At 37.0% G+C, this 20,547-nt stretch overlaps 1 protein-coding gene across 6 annotated transcripts in view; it reads right to left on the reverse strand.

Annotated features, from left to right (window-relative positions):
* Pkc98E (Protein kinase C) overlaps positions 1-20,547 on the reverse strand; it is a 281,404-nt gene that overhangs the window by 140,075 nt on the left and 120,782 nt on the right. The window contains exon 1 of one of the 6 annotated variants that reach the window (XM_081730783.1): positions 7,724-7,945. The exons of the other annotated variants lie outside the window; for them this stretch is intronic. Coding sequence (XP_081586909.1) covers positions 7,724-7,859 — 136 coding nt within the window. The 5' untranslated portion in view covers positions 7,860-7,945. Of the gene's footprint in view, positions 1-7,723; positions 7,946-20,547 lie in introns of those variants that run through there. 6 annotated transcript variants of the gene reach the window in all.

A 20,547-nucleotide genomic window follows, 5' to 3' on the forward strand; every position in this document is an offset into this window, starting at 1 on the left:
TTAGGGGTCTAAAGGGTGATGAAGAAATTCCCTTGTTATTTAAATGGGCGTTTTCTTGGGATACAAAATCTTATCTTTTAAATAGTTGAAACAGGAAAAGAAATGATAGAATTGTGGGTTCAAGAGATGCGGGGCCGTAGGCCGAGCGAAGACAGTGTATGGGGGGGCGATGTTCCCGGGGGGGCAGATTCAGGAAATATGAAGAGCAAGTTCAGGAAATGCACTGTTGATGCAAAGGGCAATAGATAGGAAATGTGAGGCCGTAGGCCGAACAAACTCGGGGATCTGGGGGCAGAGCTCCCAGCTAGCTAAAAGCTAGTTTATTTTATAAAATATGAATGATATCTTTCTTAATGGTCTTAAATTAATTTTCTGGAAAGATCCCTCTTGCAACAAGTGCTCGGGAAATTCCCGTAATTGAACGCACAAGGTATCGAAAGTGAACTTCAACAATAAAAACCATTTATTTTACGTCGTTAAATTAATATATTTGGTGTTCATATTTGGCAAACGTCACTGAGGCTTCTGGGATGATTCAATCTCCATTTGTTCGTTCGTCTGTTTGTACCACACATACTACAGGGAATCGCTTACGGTCTTTTAAGTGTAAATTTTTAGAGTACAAGCACGAGACACACTAAATTTCCTGTATAGATTTTGGCGGCATACCAACGTAAAATTTCAAAATAGTGACAATTTATTTTTTTCAAAATAGCGGGTATGCATGCTACAAAGCGCAATTTTCGGTCTTTTAAGTCGAAATTTTTAGAGTAGAAGCACGAGATACTCTAAATTAGCTGTATATATTTTGGCGATGATCCAACGTAAAATTTCAAAATGGCGGCCATTTTTTCAAAACAGCAGTGATTAGAAAATTGTTGCAAGTTGTGAGAATGACAATCTTGAAATATAAATCACATTTTAACACTTTTACCCCAAAGACATTGAAATATTTTGATAAAACCCAATTAAACCCGAAAAACCCCAATAAAACCCGAAAATACCCATATGGACCCAGGTGGGTTGGGCTTTTTCAGAAAAACCCGGGTTTTTCAAACCCTGGTGGGCCGTGAAACGAAAAAAGTATCCGGTGCATTTTGGACTTTTACTAGGGATTTGAACTGGCGTCCTCTAAGGTGATTGTTCAAAGAATGGAACAGGTGATAATCGGACGGTGCAATACCCGGGGAATATAATGGTTGCAATATTGTTTCTCATCCAAGGCGGAAAATGGTGTCTTGAGTCATCTTAATCACTTGGGACTTAGCGTTGTCCCGTAAACGAGGACCTATTTGCAATTCAGAAGCGATGGCTCCAGAGTTTTGAGTTTTTGTTGAGCACAGCTCAACTGCTGACACTACACAGTTGCATTGATACTCTGACCAGCTGGTAGCAGTTCCCGATGCATGATGCACCAAACAGACAGAAGGACCTTATTCTGGTACAGTGCTGGTTTCGGCTGTTTTGAAATCAGTTCATGGGATGCTAATCAATGATGACGGGGCCGTGGAGCTTCGTATAGGACACACTTTTTATCACATGTCTACGCCCTGTCCAGAAATGGCTCCGAAACAGTAAATAAACACAGGCGACTGCCGCGTTTACTTCTGGCCCGGAGTCAAAATATGTGAGACCCACTGACCCATTGTAGTGCTTCACAAGTTGATGGATGTGCTACCGAATGGTTTCTCCACACACTGAATTGTAGTCCCAGTTCCTCTTTGTACATGTGTTGGTCTTCCGGCACGTGATGTTTTCGGTGTTTCGTCATCGTCCTTAAACTTGTTAAACCATCGCTGCAATGTTCGCGTCGTCACGACACCCTCACCAAAGGCCTGGCATATCTTCTGTCCTGCTACAGTGGCGTGTGACCTCCATTTGAACTCGTTCAGCATACATGCTCTTATGATGCTCTGTGGATGTCCCATGTTCCCTCTGTCTTTACGCAAGTTCACGGTGTGTCTGAATTGCCACAACCAGGTAGTATGTTGGATATACCCACACCAACAACTGACGTTCGCCTTATCTCCACTCGCATTCAACTCACGGTGTGAGGTCCAATTTAACACAGACTTCCACGAAAAGGGACAGAACTTTCTTGGTTACCTTTATAGTTTTGCACAAAAGTATAGCGTTTGGTCCCGGGCAGTAGTTCTTGATTAAGCATAATAAAAACTATCTTGAATATAATTTATGGATAATAATAATAATAAGCTAAAATAGTGTTTTTAGTTTTCCAGAAGAAAATCAAAATTTTCCTTTCTTTCAGGCCTCAAAAACACTAGCAGCAACACTTTTTTTTGGCTTTGTACATTGTAGCTGGTCCCCCCTCAAAAACGACGGCCCCCCTACACAAACCTGCTGGCTACACCCCTGGATGTACTACAGTGCATTCAAAAAGGCGACGAAAGTGGATGTAGGCGTTGAAAGGGGACTGACTTCAATAGTTCACTGAAGGCTTCAAGGGATAGGCCACTGAAGAACACGATTTGGATTATGTAACTTATTCTATGAAATTCCTGTTACGCATGTGCTAAATTGTGTAACAGATCAACCGATAATAGGTATGGGAAATTATTAGGCAAACAGTTACACAAACTGAGTTGTAGCCTAATTAAGGTGCGCGTCCTTGAGATAGGCCTAATAATAAACTGAAATGCAGTATCAGAAGTGTTCGAGTAAACATGTTTTACTTAACAACCAAAGTAGGATTTGTTAGTGCCGTAAGGGTTAGAACTAGAGAATAGCTACCACATACTATATGCTTTCTTATCAGAACAACTATAGATACCATCATCTAATTGAAATAACAAGACTGGCGCATCGAAAAAGAACATACAATGAAGCTAACCAGATATACAGAGGATTCCAAAAAATGTACTCACTGTTTCTAATTGAATAATTTCTAAACAAAAAGACTTACATTCACTAATCCAGGGGTTTTCAAACTGTATCCCATTTTTGGCTAATTACATAGTACTTGTTCTTAAACAGTATAATTGAGTCCTCGTTAGGAAAGACTTCAAAATTTTATAAAATTATTTCATATTTTTTCCAGTAGATAATTCCGCAGTATACTTCAGGTTTTGATATTCAATAACCTAATGTGGGTCGACACAAAGATTACGCGTAGATTCGATACTTCCCATCCCAAAATTCTTTTGTTTTCTCCACTATACCTAGAAAGACTGTTAAATTATGCTAATTTGTCGAGTATCCTTTTTTTTTTAATTTTATTTTCTAAATCTAATCTCCACCGTGGAAACAAAGGCAGTCATTCCAAAGGGTGGGAAAATCTTCGCAAAGTCCCTAAAAAGCACGTCAAAGTCGCTCAAACGTTAAAGTGAAACTTATTGCTTCCGTCGATCTTTGTAGTGTTGCTCATTATACGTCCCACGTGGTCAAGCTATCAACAAAATGTATTATTTAGAATTGACGAGACGTTTGTGGGAGGCTATGCGGAAGAAGAGACCAGAAACATGAAAAAGTGGAACATGATTCTGTGTCATGAAATGCTCCCAGCTGTTCAGTGTTCTTCATTAAGGAGTTTTGGCAAAGAACACTACAATTGTTGTACTTCAACCACCCTACTAGCCTGATTTGGCACCTGCAGACTTCTTTCTATTCCCCAAGATGAAATCTATCCTGAAAGATCGCCGCTTCTAATCCACAGAACAGACAACAAAGAATCACTATGAGATCGCCAGACTATTCCAAAAAGTGCATCCCAGCAGTAGAAGATCTATCACATATTACCAATATTTACCCTATATATTTTAATAGTTTATATACGAATTTCACGGAAATTATATTTTTACGAAACAACATAAATTTGCATTTCAATAATTTACTTATTTGAAATTTTCTTTTAATGTCCTCATATCCATCCGGATGACTGGAGTTCGGATAACTGAAAACGAACTTTACATATTTATTCAGCTTATTCAGCTTTATGTAACTTTATATTTAACTTACAAGCTTGATTATTTCAGAAGCTACCGAATGACACTAGAATTCTTATGGTACTCGTCCAGGACATGCAAACGTACTACGTTTGTGCGACTGTAACTAACATACCTCTTTTAACAAAAGTACAGTACAATTTCAAAGATCAAAATACCAAGTCTCTGCAAAGCAGTGTGTTTAGCACTGTTGAAGGAGGTTTTATGTTACTCCTCTAATGGAAAATCGTTCTTTTCCTTCTCGCATAAAAAAGCATTTTCCTACACTGTATACGTTAGACGATACCATATTTTCTCTACAGTAACTATTTAATTATCTGAACATCGTTCGCTTCCACACTATTGATGATTATCATTTCTGTTTGATGAAATTATGTTCAGATATCTAACATTGTGTATAAAGTGATATCCAGAATTGAAATAGACCTATCATGCAACTAAGTTTTTACTTTTGTTAACACGTTAGTTGGTAACACTTTTTCTCGATAAGATTAAAAGTGCTCATAGCTCTCGTCTGCTAATAGCACGTTCTGAAGAAACCTCGCGTAATACGAGGAAATCCAATTACATAAGATACCATACCACGCTTTTTAAATCAATATAATCTAAAGTTACAGAAAATTGTAAACAAACTGGTTCACTCTTTAATGAAGTATTTAACAAAATAATCTGTATGTACACCATGTCCAAAATTATTGTCGCATGTCTATAAATATGTTGTTTTAGGAATACAATTTGATAACGAATTCGCCCAGTATTTCTTATAATGTTAGTACGTGTATAATCAGCAAAGACATGTATGTGGCACATTTCATGTCAAAAGAGCAGTAAATAAGAACAATAAAACGAAAATAAAACTTTCTTGTCCATTTAGCATAGGGTGACCAACCGTCCCGTAAAAACGGGATTGTCCCGTTTTTTCATTACCATTCCCGGTGTCCCGAAAACTTCTCCCGGGACGCCAAAATGTCCCGTATTTACGTACATTGCGCACAAAAAAGCTTTCTAATCGTTAAAATTTCCTAATTTATATTATTTTCTAAGCTATGTGATTATATTGGAATATGTCTAATTAGGGCCTACTGAACAACGCCATTACGTCGTTTGCAATATCGGTTGTGGTGCCTGCACTGTTTTCCCTCCTAGGCCTCCCCACTCCACAGACGGCAGTGCAAGGGGCTGAAAGTTTTATGGAGAACAAATGTAACCTTTTTTTACTCTCTTTTTCGGGCGGTGAAAAACTGAAGCGCTGTCATCAGTACAGTACAGTGTTTCCGTGATTTGACTAAGAAGTAACATATTTCCATTTACGAAAGGTGAACAGGAGTATAGAACTATAAAAGTAAAAACGAAAACTAGTTGTAAATGAAATAATGTCTAAAAGTAAAACAATGCAAATAAAAGGAGTTGAAATCCGATGCTGAGAGTAATTATAAATCCTGTCGGGTATAGATTTGAGCGCTCATATATTTTTAGTAATGTTTTGAAATATTTCATTTTTTGTTAGCTGCTGATAGTTACTTATTATCTAATTAATTCGACAACCTTTTCAATAGGTTTTAAAAGGAAAAAAGTGTAAATTTGCCCTTTTTTGTGAGAGATACAGAGAGAGAGAGAGAGAGAGAACGGAGAGGCTAAAAAATATATTTAGGGGAGCGACCTATCCAGAAATAAAAGATGTCCCGTTTTTTCTAGTTTACGATTTGGTCACCCTAATTTAGCAACACTTTGTATTACTCATTCTAATTTTCGTATTTATAATTCTTTTCCTATGAAATTTACCACAAATATACATTTCCCGATTATACACATAGTATCAGTATTAAAAGTACGGTACCCTACAAAATCCTTATCAAATTATATTCTTACAAGAAGACAACTATAGCTATGCGACAATCATTTTGGACATGAGTGTACATGTCAGCTAAGTTTGCAACCTTTCGGTAAGCTCAAAGCGGAATGTATATACTGTATTTAACATGTCCAACAACTACAGATCGTTGGTCCCTCGTCCCCAAAGTCGTACACGAAACACTTTATTAAGAAAAACAGAGTGGCCCAAAAGTAGGTATACACACCTGCATTAATCAAGTATAACATTCTAGTTTATGGGTTTATTTGCTTCCGCTCTTCCGAGCTTAAGATGTAAGTAAAACACATTAAGAACAAATAATAAAGAAACTAAGTCTAGCTGATGGATAACAACAACAAATGATATAAAATGCAATGAGTTGATCAGTACGGTACTGTATACCTACTTTTGGACCACCCTGTACATGTACACTTATTAATGAAAATGGCAATGATTTTTTTTTTTTTTTTTAAAGCGTCAGTTGTTGGCGGTTAGCTGAACAGGGGTTACTAACCATCGAACAATCAAAACATTATTGGCGCTGAAGACATTATTGCTGTCGTCAACACAAAATATTTTGGCTATAGAACCATATCTTGATCCCGATCAGTCATAGGTACAAGTCATGGGTCAATATTTACAAATGTCACTAAAGACTTTTGTCGCGTATTTTGGATAATTTGAGGCGCCTCACACAATGCGTCCCTCTTAGGAGTAATGTCCCCTTGGATTTCACACGGGGTTCGGTTCTTCGAAATACACGTCATATTCGCTTATTCATACGCTACAGTATTTAATCCCTTTCTGCATGATTTTTTTTCTTTTAGCGAAAAAAAAATAATCAGTATCGGAAATCCTCATATGCGAACTTGAAAAATGAATTAAAACTTGAATTTTAGATTTTTCACTTAATTCCGACGAGAAATAAGTAGGTGCCATATATGACACACTTACAACTCACAAAGAACATGCCAAATGACACCAAAATCTCTTATTCATACACGTCAATATCTCACACAACAGACAAAGCAGTCATTTGATTCCTTTGATAAATCACAAAAAAAAGCTAAATTAAAAAAAAGGGTATGTGCCATTTATGGGACGGCATGCGGTAAGAGGTTAATCTATGTATATCATATACTAACGTATATTTATTGTAGTTTACAAGTTATGATGCAATGTATGTATATAATCATTTTACAAGTATTATTTGCACACGTGCTTCAAGGTGTCTATATCAGCGACTTCGCTTGTACATTGGTGTACGTTCAACCCCTCCCCGGAAAAATCCTGCGAGTGTTATGGTGCATTGGGTGCATATAATCTTCGACTGCCAACTGAGCAAGCAACTGCAAGGTATAGCAGACCATCCAGCATTATGTATATTATGTATATTTCCTTTAGTGTATCGCTACACACTTTAACTGTACAATGTAACATTTTCATACTTATGAGTAAGTACAGGGCGAAAAATATTCTATTTCCGCATCGTTTATTTGGCGTAACTGGTGTAATAACATGTAAGGAATTGGATGTAACAAGTGTTCAATGGAACATGCTGTAACGAACATGGGCGCCGATTACGTGGGTGCTCCGGGACTCCGGCACCCACAAGATTTTTAGTTTGGACCCGAGTTTGAACCCGTTTCTCTTGCGTTTAAGTTAACCGTGTTACAGACTGAGCTAGGGCAGCCCCAACTTATCCTTATAGTACCGGTATATTTTACTTTATCACAGCACAGGCCTTTATGACAGTGTTCAGAAAAGATTTTAATTAAAAACAAATTAATCAAACATTGAGACTTCCCTGAAAACATATAGGCTAACACGTCCCACCACTGATATACACCCACATAAATTTTGGAAAGTCGGCGCCGTTGGTAACTAACCACACTTATCACACACATACCGTCATTCTGCAACCACTCCTCGAAGAACTCTTCAGTGGGAAATATGTAACTCTTAAAACTAGCTTGAGACATGACACCATTATGCGTCCTTTCTAACATTAGAAGCTTTTTAAGTTCCTCCGCCAAAATATCCATTCCCGTATTTAAACGTCGATACACAAAAACACAAAACAATGTCGATTCGGTAATCGAAAGAACATAGTCACTGCCATCACATCACAAACAACGAAACGCTCTTACGACTAAATCACCAACTACACTGCTTAACATTTCGAGGTGTTATCAGTACGAATTATTAGTAGTGAGTCAAAGTTTATCAACCCAGCACAAGTATAGATAAAGCGAAGAGAAAGGGGGAAAACACTCGAGCGACGAAGCGCTTCGCAAAATTTCTTCCAGGAAAAGGTGAATTTCTTTTCAATACTATCTCATTTCCGCTGGGTGAGTATTACGTTTTTGTTTATTTAGGGATTTTCATAGTACTCATATCCTACATTCTACCAGTGAATTATTTGATTAACGATCCAATAACTGATCCTTGACATTTGTTTGTTTTTGTGTATTTATTTACTTCCAATAACGGGATAACTGATACTTTGTGCCCTATGGCTGTCTATAGCTAGTCTGTGTGTACTAGTGCTGTCGAAATCGGTTTTTGAAAAAAATCGAAAACCGGTTTTTGAAAAAAGTGAAATTTCATAAAACCAAAATGTCGGTTTTGAAAACCGCTTTTGCGGTTTCGGTTTTGAAAACCGCTTTTTCGGTTTCGGTTTTGAAAACCGCTTTTTCGGTTTTCAGAAAACCGGTTTTCTCAAAAACCGAAAACCTCAAATGTCACAAAAATTCGACAGCACTAGTGTGTACTGTTTGGAAAGAAAACGGGAAGAAAGTGATATTGTCTGTTTTTCCAACTAACGGAAATAATTCACATCCAATATCTCATTATCCAGGTCCTCTTATTGACGTTTCGTTTGTTGTCAATTAGAACTGTGAATACGAAAAGAAAGAAAGAAAGAAAGAAAGAAATGCTGACAGTTGAAGCGACACCATATATATTCGTAAAAGGAACAATTTGCAGAGATTTCGTTCTGAAGCGTAAATACAAATGTATACGTAACTATTTGATAGTGAGTGCAAATAAAAATATGTACGATCTAAAGTAAATTTAGAATGTGTTCCCAGTTGGCCACTTCTTTGTTAGTGTTACGTCCCACATTTTATGCTTTATACAATATTAAGTAAAAACAAATGGGAAAACTATGAGAAAACCCAGGAGCACAGTGTTGTCTACCACAAACTCACTGGAATCAAACTAGGAACAGGTGAACGCGCTACCGCTGAGCTTTACAGCTGACTATTATGTCCACATCAATGCAATATATACTATGCATAACGAATATTGTAAAATTTTCATATTGAACTCATCGTATTACCACATACGTCTGCATACTATACACTTTTGTTTATGCTTTACAACGAAATATTATACACAGTATAGCAATTCTTGTAGCGAATTTTCTGGGCTATAATTTATCTAATAAATATTTTCATCGTAGGGGCAACCCATTATGAGATTTACACGAAAAGGATTTTTCCTGACCTTTGATAATTCTTTTCGCACGGGCCAAATCAATGGGAGCTTTTGAAACATAATTTAGAACAACATAATTTATAATTAATTTAGAATATTAAGGGGAATTTTTTAGCAGTAGAATCATTACTTGACTGGACTAAACTTACTTCAATCTAAACCAACAGACTTATTTCCCAAATCTCAAAAAGAAAACGAAAAATAAATAAAATCCGATCAATGTTACGACGGTTATTGTGGTACAAACACAGCTGAATACTAAGTACATTGGTAGAAGCTTGCATACGCTTGCTTCAGTAACAAAATGTTGTGAGGAACAATCCACAAATACATTCATTCAAGATAAGTATAATTACTTTTAAAAGACACAAGTGCATAAAAATATACTAAAGAAAAATGGGTAAAATATTTGCTATATTTTAGTTAAAAACTTCGAATCCGCCGTGCATAGAAACTGAATACTGCAGATATAGCGTGTCAGAGCTGTACCATGTAACTGCCAGGATACAGGTTATGTTGTGTCTTTGGATACAAAGTACAATTGCTTGAACACTCATTCAGTGACATATTCTGACACACTGCCAACATTAAATTGAACAGAACTAGACGTAGCTTGGATCTTTTCCCATGAGACTAACGTCCCGGCTTACACGTCGTTGGCTCAATGTACTGTACATAGTCGATTCCTATAGGCAACAATATATACAGAACTTGTTTAATGAATATTTTATGTAGTGAATAAATCCAGATACAAATGAAAAAAATGTAACACCAACCGTTGTTTGTTCATGCAGAAGAATAGACTCCATAGACATCTAAACTGTCAAAATCTTTCGCAATTTAAGACCCACTTTCAATACTGACGCTATATGGAATGTGAAATATGAAAACCATACGTATTCTCACTGTTCCTGGAACTAAGCGACAGATATCTCGTATTAGCGAACTGACATTTTACAGCAATGATTTGTCATGAATCTTGGCAATCACGGCTATTCTAAAGCAACTTCTTAATGACGGACTGACCTGCAGCAGAGTAATAATACCGGGAATGCAGAGATAAAATCAGATGCAATGGAATTGTCGAATTCAAGATTGGGTGTACAAAAGGTTGATCGATTTATATCCGAACGAATTAAGAATACCACTATAATCTGGGAAATGGAGCTAGAAAACGATGCATCTGATATACTGCGCTATAGTATGTCTGAAGTAGGTTGGAGAGTGTTGTCAAATGGCGCCTAAATTAAACTGTTACTGGGAAAGAGGATATCTAGTAGTCCTTTTCCACGTTAGTTTTCCCTACATAGTACAACAGTGTCGGGAAAATGAGTTCACGCTCGGGTGACTACTGTAAAAGCTAGGTCCGTGGCGAGTCACGCACGAAACGCACCAACAAAGATTCCCACAAAAGTGACACCATAATCCTGCAGGGGATTCGCCGATTGATCTGCAAGGAAAACCCACCGATCCAACATGCAAGGGGCTAGTGATTCAATTTGCCACCTTAACTGTGAACACAGCAATTCGTAAGTAGCTCCGAATTGGTTTGGAAAACCTGCGTACGCAACCTGCTCCCGCGCCACATTAAAGGGCGAAACAAGAGCTACAGGAAAATATAAAATGCATCTGGTGAGGTCCAAATACCAGCCATCACAATCGTTGAAGAATACATTCACATTTAAGCGCTGATATACCACGATAGCGATACCAAGGACCGCTGCAACTTTGTTCGCCAATGCATAGTACATTACTCGCGACACTTGTTACAGGATTCAATTATGCTGAGAAACATTTGATACAGAAGGTTGACAAAAATGTGAAAGTAAATACAAGATCTTTCAAGAATCTATTATGATATATCTATCGGATTGATATTCCAAAATTACACGCCGCAAGCGTCAATTTGGGAGGATTCATATGGACATATGTTAGTCATATTGCACGAACATCTAGGGAAAAGGATTGAGGAATTTGTCTTACTCTGTTTCTAGACATCCTGTAAGGAACCTTTATGCCGATCCAATGGATTTCTGCGCCTTTGGCCCATTGACAAGAAGTCCGAGCACCCTCGCTGGTATTTGGAAAGCCTGCAGGGAGACGGGACAGAATTTTCTTGCCTGTGCTTCGCAGGTGTTTGCTCTAATAGAAACTTCGATGTCGAGCGATAGTGCACAGTATCAGGGATTAAACAGAATATCGTCGGTGATGGTACCGAGGTTTCTCGTGAGTACTCTTCGAAATCGGTTCGATGTAAACCAAGCAACTTTCTGTACTACAAAAAAGTGTAGGTCTAAATATTGTTTTTTAAGTACAAAATGTGGTAAAATATCTTACGGCTTTCAATTAATAACACACACTTATTACACATCACTTGTACATTTTTATTTATTCAAGATATTAGGGTGCACGCGCCATTTAAGAGTCATTAAACATAACTTTGCAAACTAGTCACTTTGTAAACATATTTATTATTATTATCATTATTCATACTTCTGAACGCAGCGTACGGTGAATGCTTCATTATGATTTACATTATCACCCGTACAAGATGGCCATGATTCAGGATTAACGCCTCAAGATTACCTAAATTACGTAAAATTTTCACACCAAATGATTGATGTGATTCCTGACGGCATAGCTCTCATATTGAGTGACAATGCTCATTTTCATTTATCTGCTTGGTCAGTCCATTTCCCAGATCTCAATGTCGATTTTTCTTGTGGGGACATTTTAAGTCGCTGCCATACTAAAACAAATGTTGGAGTGTGTTTTTAACAGCTTCGGCACGAGACTTCTTGAAGAGTACATGGCGAGAAATTACACTACCTGGTTGATATCTTCAAAATCTAAGAATTTTCTTTTCAAGATTTTTTAATGCCTGTTAAATGGCACATATACCCCATATGTTGAATAAATGAACATGTACAAATATTGTGCAGTGAGTGCGTTATTATTAATAAAAAAATATCATTTTTTTTGCCGCGCCCTGTATTTGTTCATTTTCCCTAGCGAAAAAAGTACATCTAAATATCAGGTCATATATTTCCTTCTATCATCTAATGCCTCATTTTTCTACAAATATTTGCAGGCATTTATATGACATATATATATAAACAGGTAAATGTTCTTCACCCTGTTTAAAACAGCAATACGCAATGTGCTCGTAGTTACAGAATTGAAATGAAATGAAAATTTTCGAGTTTTACGTCCCACGATTATGCCGGTTAGGCTAAAGGAGATGGTGGTGATGAGAGATGAATGAAATGGCGGAAGAAAGTGGGAGAACCCCGAGGAAACGCAAAGCACACGGTGTTTGCCCACATAGTGACAGAATTCTGTATGTTTGAACGCAGTCTTAGACACTATACGTATACAACAGAATATTTTGTTCTATAGATATAGGTTTGATAAATGTAATATTATTAATAGAGATAATGATCAACGTCAATTTCTAGCAAACTCTCGTTATTATAATTGTTTTATTTCTTTAGCAAAAGAAATGAAGAAAAATCATGATATAAAAATTTCATACTTAATATTGGTAATTCTTGTATGAAAGTATCATTTTATTATCACAATAAAATAGTCGGTTATCAATTGCCCAATTAAGTAACTACTATCAGTTAAGTTGATATGTGTATGTGATAGACAATCCAGACAACTTTCACTTTTTTTTTCAGCACGGCAACAGTTGAAACGAAATAAATGTACGTTTAAGAAAGATATTTACTTATAAAGCACAAGAAAAAGAATTACTTCCCATGTCTGAAAGCTACACTAAAATATTCAAACGTATACCAAAAGTTTGATGGCAGGCCAATTAAAACAATATTGATACGATTTTCTATTCAAAAGACTGTCTTTTTCATCCTTAATTTTAAAAACAAAAGAAGGAAAAAATGCCCGTATGAATGGCGACGTGTATTATGAGGTCGTTAGGCTGTGCCTATTCTGTATACTTCATTTGCTTTATGAGACTTCCAAACTATGCTATGTTTAAGTATCGGAAGTCTTACAGAGCGACTAAGACCGTCTGTTCACATGGTCAGGGCATATGAGCAAAAACGGTCAGAGACAAGGGCGCCCATCAGGGGGGGGGGCAAGGTGGGGCGCCCGCTCCACCAAAAAGAAATTGTACTTGGGAATATCGAAAACCCAATACAATTTTTACATTAGTTACAGCAAAATTTGAAATTATAATTGAAACGTCGCTTATACTTGCCCCCCCTTGGAAACCACAACATGGGCACTCTTGGTCAGAGATATTAAAAAATGATTTCTTGGAATAAACATTTCAGCTTCCAAAGAATGCCTTCCTTCCTTCTCCATTACCACATTCAAACCAAAAGTACTGTAGTAGAAAGCAACCACTTCAACGTTGATCGCAACAGAAGAAAAACGGTAATAGATACGGACAAACAGATTTTATGGAATCATTTCACTCAAAAAAAAAAAAAAAAAAAAAATCTCCTGTATCTCTTTACTAAGATCGGAAGTGGTAGATACAATACTTACGGTTTGAATACTGATTTCCATTATGGAGCAGAGATCTTTCAGAACCAATTGAGCGTCATACAAAAACTACTTACTCCACGCGGAAGTGACAAAAATAGGATTTTCGGTTTTAACAATGGTCGAATAGTGCAAAACGTCACTAGAGGAGAGTAGTTTTCTAATATAGACTTAACAGAGTTCATGTCTAACTTAATTCTTCTATTGCAACTGCTAGTAGTAGAAATATTCTACAACTTCCGGCTTTAATTATAATCACCATACTGTAGAGCAAAAACAGTACAATACAGGGATGTTGCTTCTTGATATGGACTCAGCGTGCCAAAAACAAGTTTTCTTTCTACTTTGACCTCTCTACTGAAATAAGTAGTACCAGAAATTACGATTTTCGGTTTCAACGCTGATGATTATTGTGAAAAAAGATAACAGATACATAGAATTAGGTTACTGATATGGATTCATTACCGCAAGAATATGTTTCATCTCCGAATTTATCCTCGATTCCAACCGAAAATGGAAGAAATCCATTTCTGGTTACTTCCAGTTCTGATACTGTTTCTCATAGGAAGCGAGAAACTATTTTATATGGATTTCAAATCTTGGAAGAACTGAAATTCAACGAAATTTGATACTAGCTAGAATTCTGAAATTTTGTACAGATGCATACATCCTATGACAACACAATATTTTCAGATAATTTTCGATTTAGCATATCGTTCTACTGAAAAAAAAAAAATGTTTATTTAGAAATACAGTGAATTCTTGCAAATCATAAGTAATTGGGACCGAACCCTGTTCGAAATAACAGTAAAATCGGGTTTGAAGCGGGTGAAAGGGCCTATTGAGTTGTAATACATAGGGTATAGTATTTCAAAAACACGTTTTCTGACTACAGTATATGTACTGTACTGGAAAAATGTTGGAAAAACTTGCTGCCTTTTGGTGGGGCGATTTCAGTGTTATCGCCTTCTTAACAAAAGTTTTTAAAAATTCACTAAAATTTTAATGTTAAAAATGCTTCTTGGTGGAGTAAAATGAAGAAATGGCACTACGATTAAAAGCACTCGATGCAAAATTATACTTAAAAACTGGCCTTCAACATTAAGAGCATTCAACGCTTTTTAGTGCATTTTTCTAAACTTTTGTTACAAGGTGGTGAGTCATAATCTTGCAATATTTACACAGCCTTAACAGCAAGCGCATGTATACGCCGTGATCGATCGTACATACAAACTAGCCCAAGAGGTAGTGTGGCAAGTGGACTATTTAACACGGAGGCAGCCACTAGGTTAGTATCTTCAATCAGCTTTTACTGACAGTGAGAGTGAGTGCTCAACAAATTCTGATACGTGAACTGTTATTATATGAGTTCGACCTAGCCAGCATTGGTAGTACGTCCGACTTATGGTAGTATTGCTTTGGTGGCACGCCAGGGAAAAAGATCGAGAAATACTGAACTCGGTCATAACGCTGAGAAAACCAAACAAATATTTGTCAAGCGAAAGAGGATGGTATAGTGAACCACAGCAGAAAAACTACTGGCTCCAGAGATTTTGTGCAAGTTGTAAAAATGTCGAAGATCAGCCAAGATCCCGCTGCCCCGGGGTAACATACTCCGAAAAAATAATCCACCAGCACACGATTGTCAAACAAAATCCTCATGTCCCTCTACCGCAGTGCGTCATCTTCAGAAATTCGAGAAAACTATCAGGAACTGCCGCATTGTGCCACATGAGTTGACCATAGCTTAGGCCCAGAGATCAAATGTGTTCCGACAACTGTTGCATAATCCGTGTGTTGTGCTAGTTTTCTGAAGCGGATTGTTACATGCGACAAAAAAGTGGGTGTTTTCCGAAATCCGAATATGCAAAAAGAGTGGTTGAGCAAGAGCAACTTCCAGAACCGGTCGTCAAACAGAGCCTTTATGAGCATAAAGTCCTGCTCTGTATGTAGTGGAACTGCAATAGGTAATACAAGCCGAGTTCGTTCCTAACGGTCGTACCACCAATGCCGACCATTATTCTGAATGGTTGCAGCAGATGTATGCTGCACTACGTCAAACGTATTCTGCATTGGTGAAACAAAAATGGACCCTGCTGCCACAGGATAACGCAGAATTACATATGGCTCAAAAAACGCAACTAAAATGCGAGAACTTGATGGCGCTGAACTGACTCATACCCGGCATACAGTACCTTGGATTGCCCGTTCAGATTACTACTCATTCGGTCCATGACGCACCTCCTGAAATCATATTTCACCAACCAGCAGGAGGTGGAAACATCAGTGAGCGACTTCTTTGCTCTTAGGTCCAAGACATAGAATCGAGGAACTCGCAGAAAGGTGGCTGCGGACAGTCCAACACGAGAGATTATACTTTCAATGTTAACCTGCTTTCATTGTACTGTAATAAATACAGGTATGTTAACTCCAGAATATTGCAAGACTTATGACTCATCCTTGTATAAGACGGTAACACTGAATTACCCCACCAAAGCAAATTATATTCTTCTTTTTACTGTATTTTGAATATAAATATTTTAAGAGTTTTAAATTTATTTTGAATCTTAGTATATACAGTATGGTTCACTAAAATATCTCAATTTCAGCAGGCGAATCCTTTGACAAGCACCTCGACATTCTGAAGATATATATGTTGTCGCAGAATATTCTTACCAGGTGGTAGGATGTTCATCGTGGAGGGAAAATAACAGAATTTTACTCTAGGGGCCCTGTCAAGACTCTTTTTAATCATTGCCTGTCGAAGATGTTCACGAGCTGGAGAATGCATGAAAGATGTGTTAGAGGGTATGGTGGCGGAAAAAAGGAGGGGCCAAGGGGCTACAGTTGACGGACAGTATTTAAACAGAAAAATCGTACATAAAACACAAAAAGGTTAGCTGAAGACAGTTTTGCATCGAAGCTTTTCAGTTGCGACAACTGACTTGCCAATAATGGCAGAATACTTACGATGAAGCTGTGTCTCTTTGGTATATATACTAGCTGAACCTCTGCTGTTTACACAGCGCACCGATCTAATATGAATGTGAATCTCCTTCGCGCCTGTCAGTATATCTGTAGAAGTTCATTTACAGACACAGATAAAAAAAACAGAAAGACTCTCAAAGGGAGTGAATTGCTTTAGACAAACATATAAATGTAGTATTTTAATATATAGAATGTTGGGGAGAGTTTGTGACAAACTAGGATAAGTAATAGATGATACCAAATGAATTTCTTTTCTTATAATTCCATATCCCTGTACGCCTCACTGTGGGTCCACAAGCCTTTGAAGTTGCCAGCTTGCAATAGGTTCTGTCATTCAGAATAAAGCAAAGCGCCTGAAATGTCCGTCAACTCGCTATGCGTAACTTCTCTACTGGTTGCCCTTCACAAGGGTATTAACCGTAACATCCTAGTGGCAATCTTCAACTAATAGGGTCAAAACGACGCCTAAAATGTGGAATAGAAAAATAAAGACGTTTTTTTTCCTTGAAATTTGAGTTAGAACTAGCAAATTTGCATAAAATTTGGAGTCGACAAGCGAAAACGCCACCTTTCTAGAGCTAGTGGTTTTCGAGATCTCATTCTCGAAAGGAATTGGCCACAAACATATAAACCTAGCATTTTAATATATAGACTAGCTGAACCTGCGCTCTCTACATACCGCATCATTCGCACATGAGCGTAAATCTCCTCATTCCTCACAACATCTGTACATGTCCCTTTACAGACATAAGTAAAAGACGTCTTGATCTTTAAAAAAATCGGAAATGGGTATCATAAAGGGGAGATTTTTCCGATTATTTTTTCTCAATATCTCGCACCGTTTGCAAAATTTGAGCCTACTTTCGGTTGGAGTTTCTAATTCATGTATGACCAGTGTTTTCTTTCTTCTTGCATGCAGTATGTAATAAGCAAATATATTACATATACAATTAATTATAATGTCAGTTATATATGGTGTTCATTGGGCAAAACACTCCAAAAATAAAGCTTCATCTTAAACTGGAGAAATTTGTTATACTTTCCTTTTTCATTATTGTTTTGCCATGAAACAAACGTCTGAAAAATATACAACCCCAATATACAACTATGTAGTGTTGGAATGTATAATGCGTAAGATATGATGCTTTAGTTTCATTTTTTTAATTTCAACACTTCTAGTGTACCAATAAAAATGTAATAAAGAAATAATGGCCATGTTTTGTTTTTTAAAAAATATTCAATTAGAACTGGACAATCTACGCAAAATTTCCAATCGATCAGAGAAAACGTCATCTTTCTAGAGCATGTAGTTCCCGAGATCTCATTGTCGAAAGGATTGGCCACAAACATCTATCTATTAAAATGCTACAATAGCAATTAAATGCGCCCGAGCTCCAACGAATATCTATGGCTTTGAAATCTTTCATTTACGGTTATGTGTGATTTCACGTTTAACAGAGACAAATATTTTAAGTACAAGTACTTTAAATAAATCAGTTAACTAGATCTTTTTCATGAAGTTTATGATGTAAAATTGTTTTTCAAAGCCTTTGTATTTTAATAAGCCATCTCTAAAATCAATGCACATGAATTGTGCTTCCATCTTCCGAGTTCTTTTAAACTATGTGTTGTGGAAATTTATATGTTTGTGGCCAATCCTTTCGACAATGAGATCTCGGAAACTACAGGCTCTAGAAAGATGACGTTTTCACTGATTGATTGGCCATATCCTACGCGTTATACATTCCAACACCACGCTGTTGTATATGTGGGTTGCATATGTCTTAGGCGTTTATTTCATGGCCAAATAATAATGAAAAAGGAACAACAATTTCTCCAGTTTAACCAGCAAGATGAATATTTTTGCAGTGATTTGCCCAATGAGCACCATATATATATATAACTGCGATTATAATTAATTGCGTATGTAATGTATTTGCTTATTACATACTGCATGGAAGAAGAAAGAAAACACTGGTCATGCATGAATTAGAAACTCCAACCGGAAGTAGGCTCAAATCTTGCAAACGGTGCGAAATATTGAGGTCCCCTTTATGATGCCCCTTGCCGAATGAGAAGGATATTTATGCTCATATGCGAATGATGCGCTGTGTAGAGAGCGTAGGTTCAGCTAGTCTATCTATTAAAATGCTACAATAGCAATTAAAAGCGCCCGAGCTCCAACGTATATCTATGGCTTTCAAATCTTTCATTTACGGTTATGTGTGATATCACGTTTAACAGAGACAAACATTTTAAGTATTTGTACTTAAATTAGTCTAAATTAGTTAACTATATCTTTTTCATAAAGTTTATGATATAAAATTATTGTTCAAAGCTTTTGTATTTTAATAAGCCTTCTCTAAAATCAATGCATGTGACTTGTGCTTCCATCTTCCGAGTTCTTTTAAACTATGTTTATATGTTTGTGGCCAATCCTTTCGACAATGAGATCTCAAGAACTACAGGCTCTAGAAAGATGACGTTTTCACTGATCGATTGGAAATTTTGCGTAGATTGTCCAGTTCTAATTGAATATTTTTTTTTAAAAAAACATGGCCATTATTTCTTTATTACATTTTCTAGGGTACGCTGGAAGCGTTGGATTTTTTTTTTTTTTAAAAAGCACCATATACTATGCGTTATACATTCCACCACCACAACGTTGTATATTGGGGTTGTATATGTCTCAGGCGTTTGTTCCATGGCCAAATAATAGTGAAAAAGGATAACCATTTCTCGAGTCTTAAGATAAATCTTTATTTTTTTGAGTGTTTTGCCCAATGAACACCATATATAATTGACGTAATAATTAATTGTATAAGTAATGCTTTTGATTCTTACATACTGCAGGCAAGAAGAAAGAAAAAACTGGTCATACATGAATTAGAAACTCCAACCGGAAGTAGGCTCAAATCTTGCAAACGGTGCGAGATATTGAGAAAAAATAATCGAAAATAGTCTCCCTTTTATGATACCCCTAGGCTTTTTTTTTTTTTAAATCAATACGGGTTTCACTTGTGTCTGTAAAGGGCCATGTACAGATGTTGTGAGAAATGAGAAGGAGATTTATGCTCATATTCGAATGATGCGCTGTGTAGAGAGCGCAGGTTCATCTAGTATAGTTTAAAAGAACTCCAAAGATGGCAGCACAATTCATTTGCATTTATTTTGGAGAAGGCTTATTAAAATGCAAAGACTTTGAACAATAATTTTAAAGAGTAAACTTTATGAATAGGATCTATTTAAATAATTGATTTACAGTACACATTTTAAAAAATATTTGTCGTTGTTAAACGTGAAATTACAAATAACCGTAAATCAAAAGTTTGAAATTATAAGTTAGAAGTTCGGCGTTCATGTTGGTATTGCCTCAGCGAAAAGACGGTCCTTTCAAGAGCCAAAGAGAACTTTTATAGTACTTCCAAGAAAAGGTCCTTTTTAGAGACACTCAGCTTCTAGTACAACGAATCCCGGGTCCGGCCCTTTTCAGAGACACTTGGTTACTAGTGCTGTGAATTCCAACTCCGGCCCCTTTTTAGAGACACTCGGCTACCAGTGCAGTGAACTCTGGCTCCGGCCCTTTTCAGAGCCAGCTTCAATTAAATCACAACAAACGCTAGATGACCACCCACGTTTAGAGCAACGCCTCTGGCGCATCAAACTTAAGTGTACCCCCCACAAGCAGTGTGCCCGTAAGGAAACCCCCCACATCAACGATGAACTTAG

The sequence above is a fragment of the Thermobia domestica genome, chromosome 11 (assembly GCF_964235325.1).
Source record: "Thermobia domestica chromosome 11, izTheDome1.hap1.1, whole genome shotgun sequence".
Lineage (NCBI taxonomy): Eukaryota > Metazoa > Arthropoda > Insecta > Zygentoma > Lepismatidae > Thermobia > Thermobia domestica.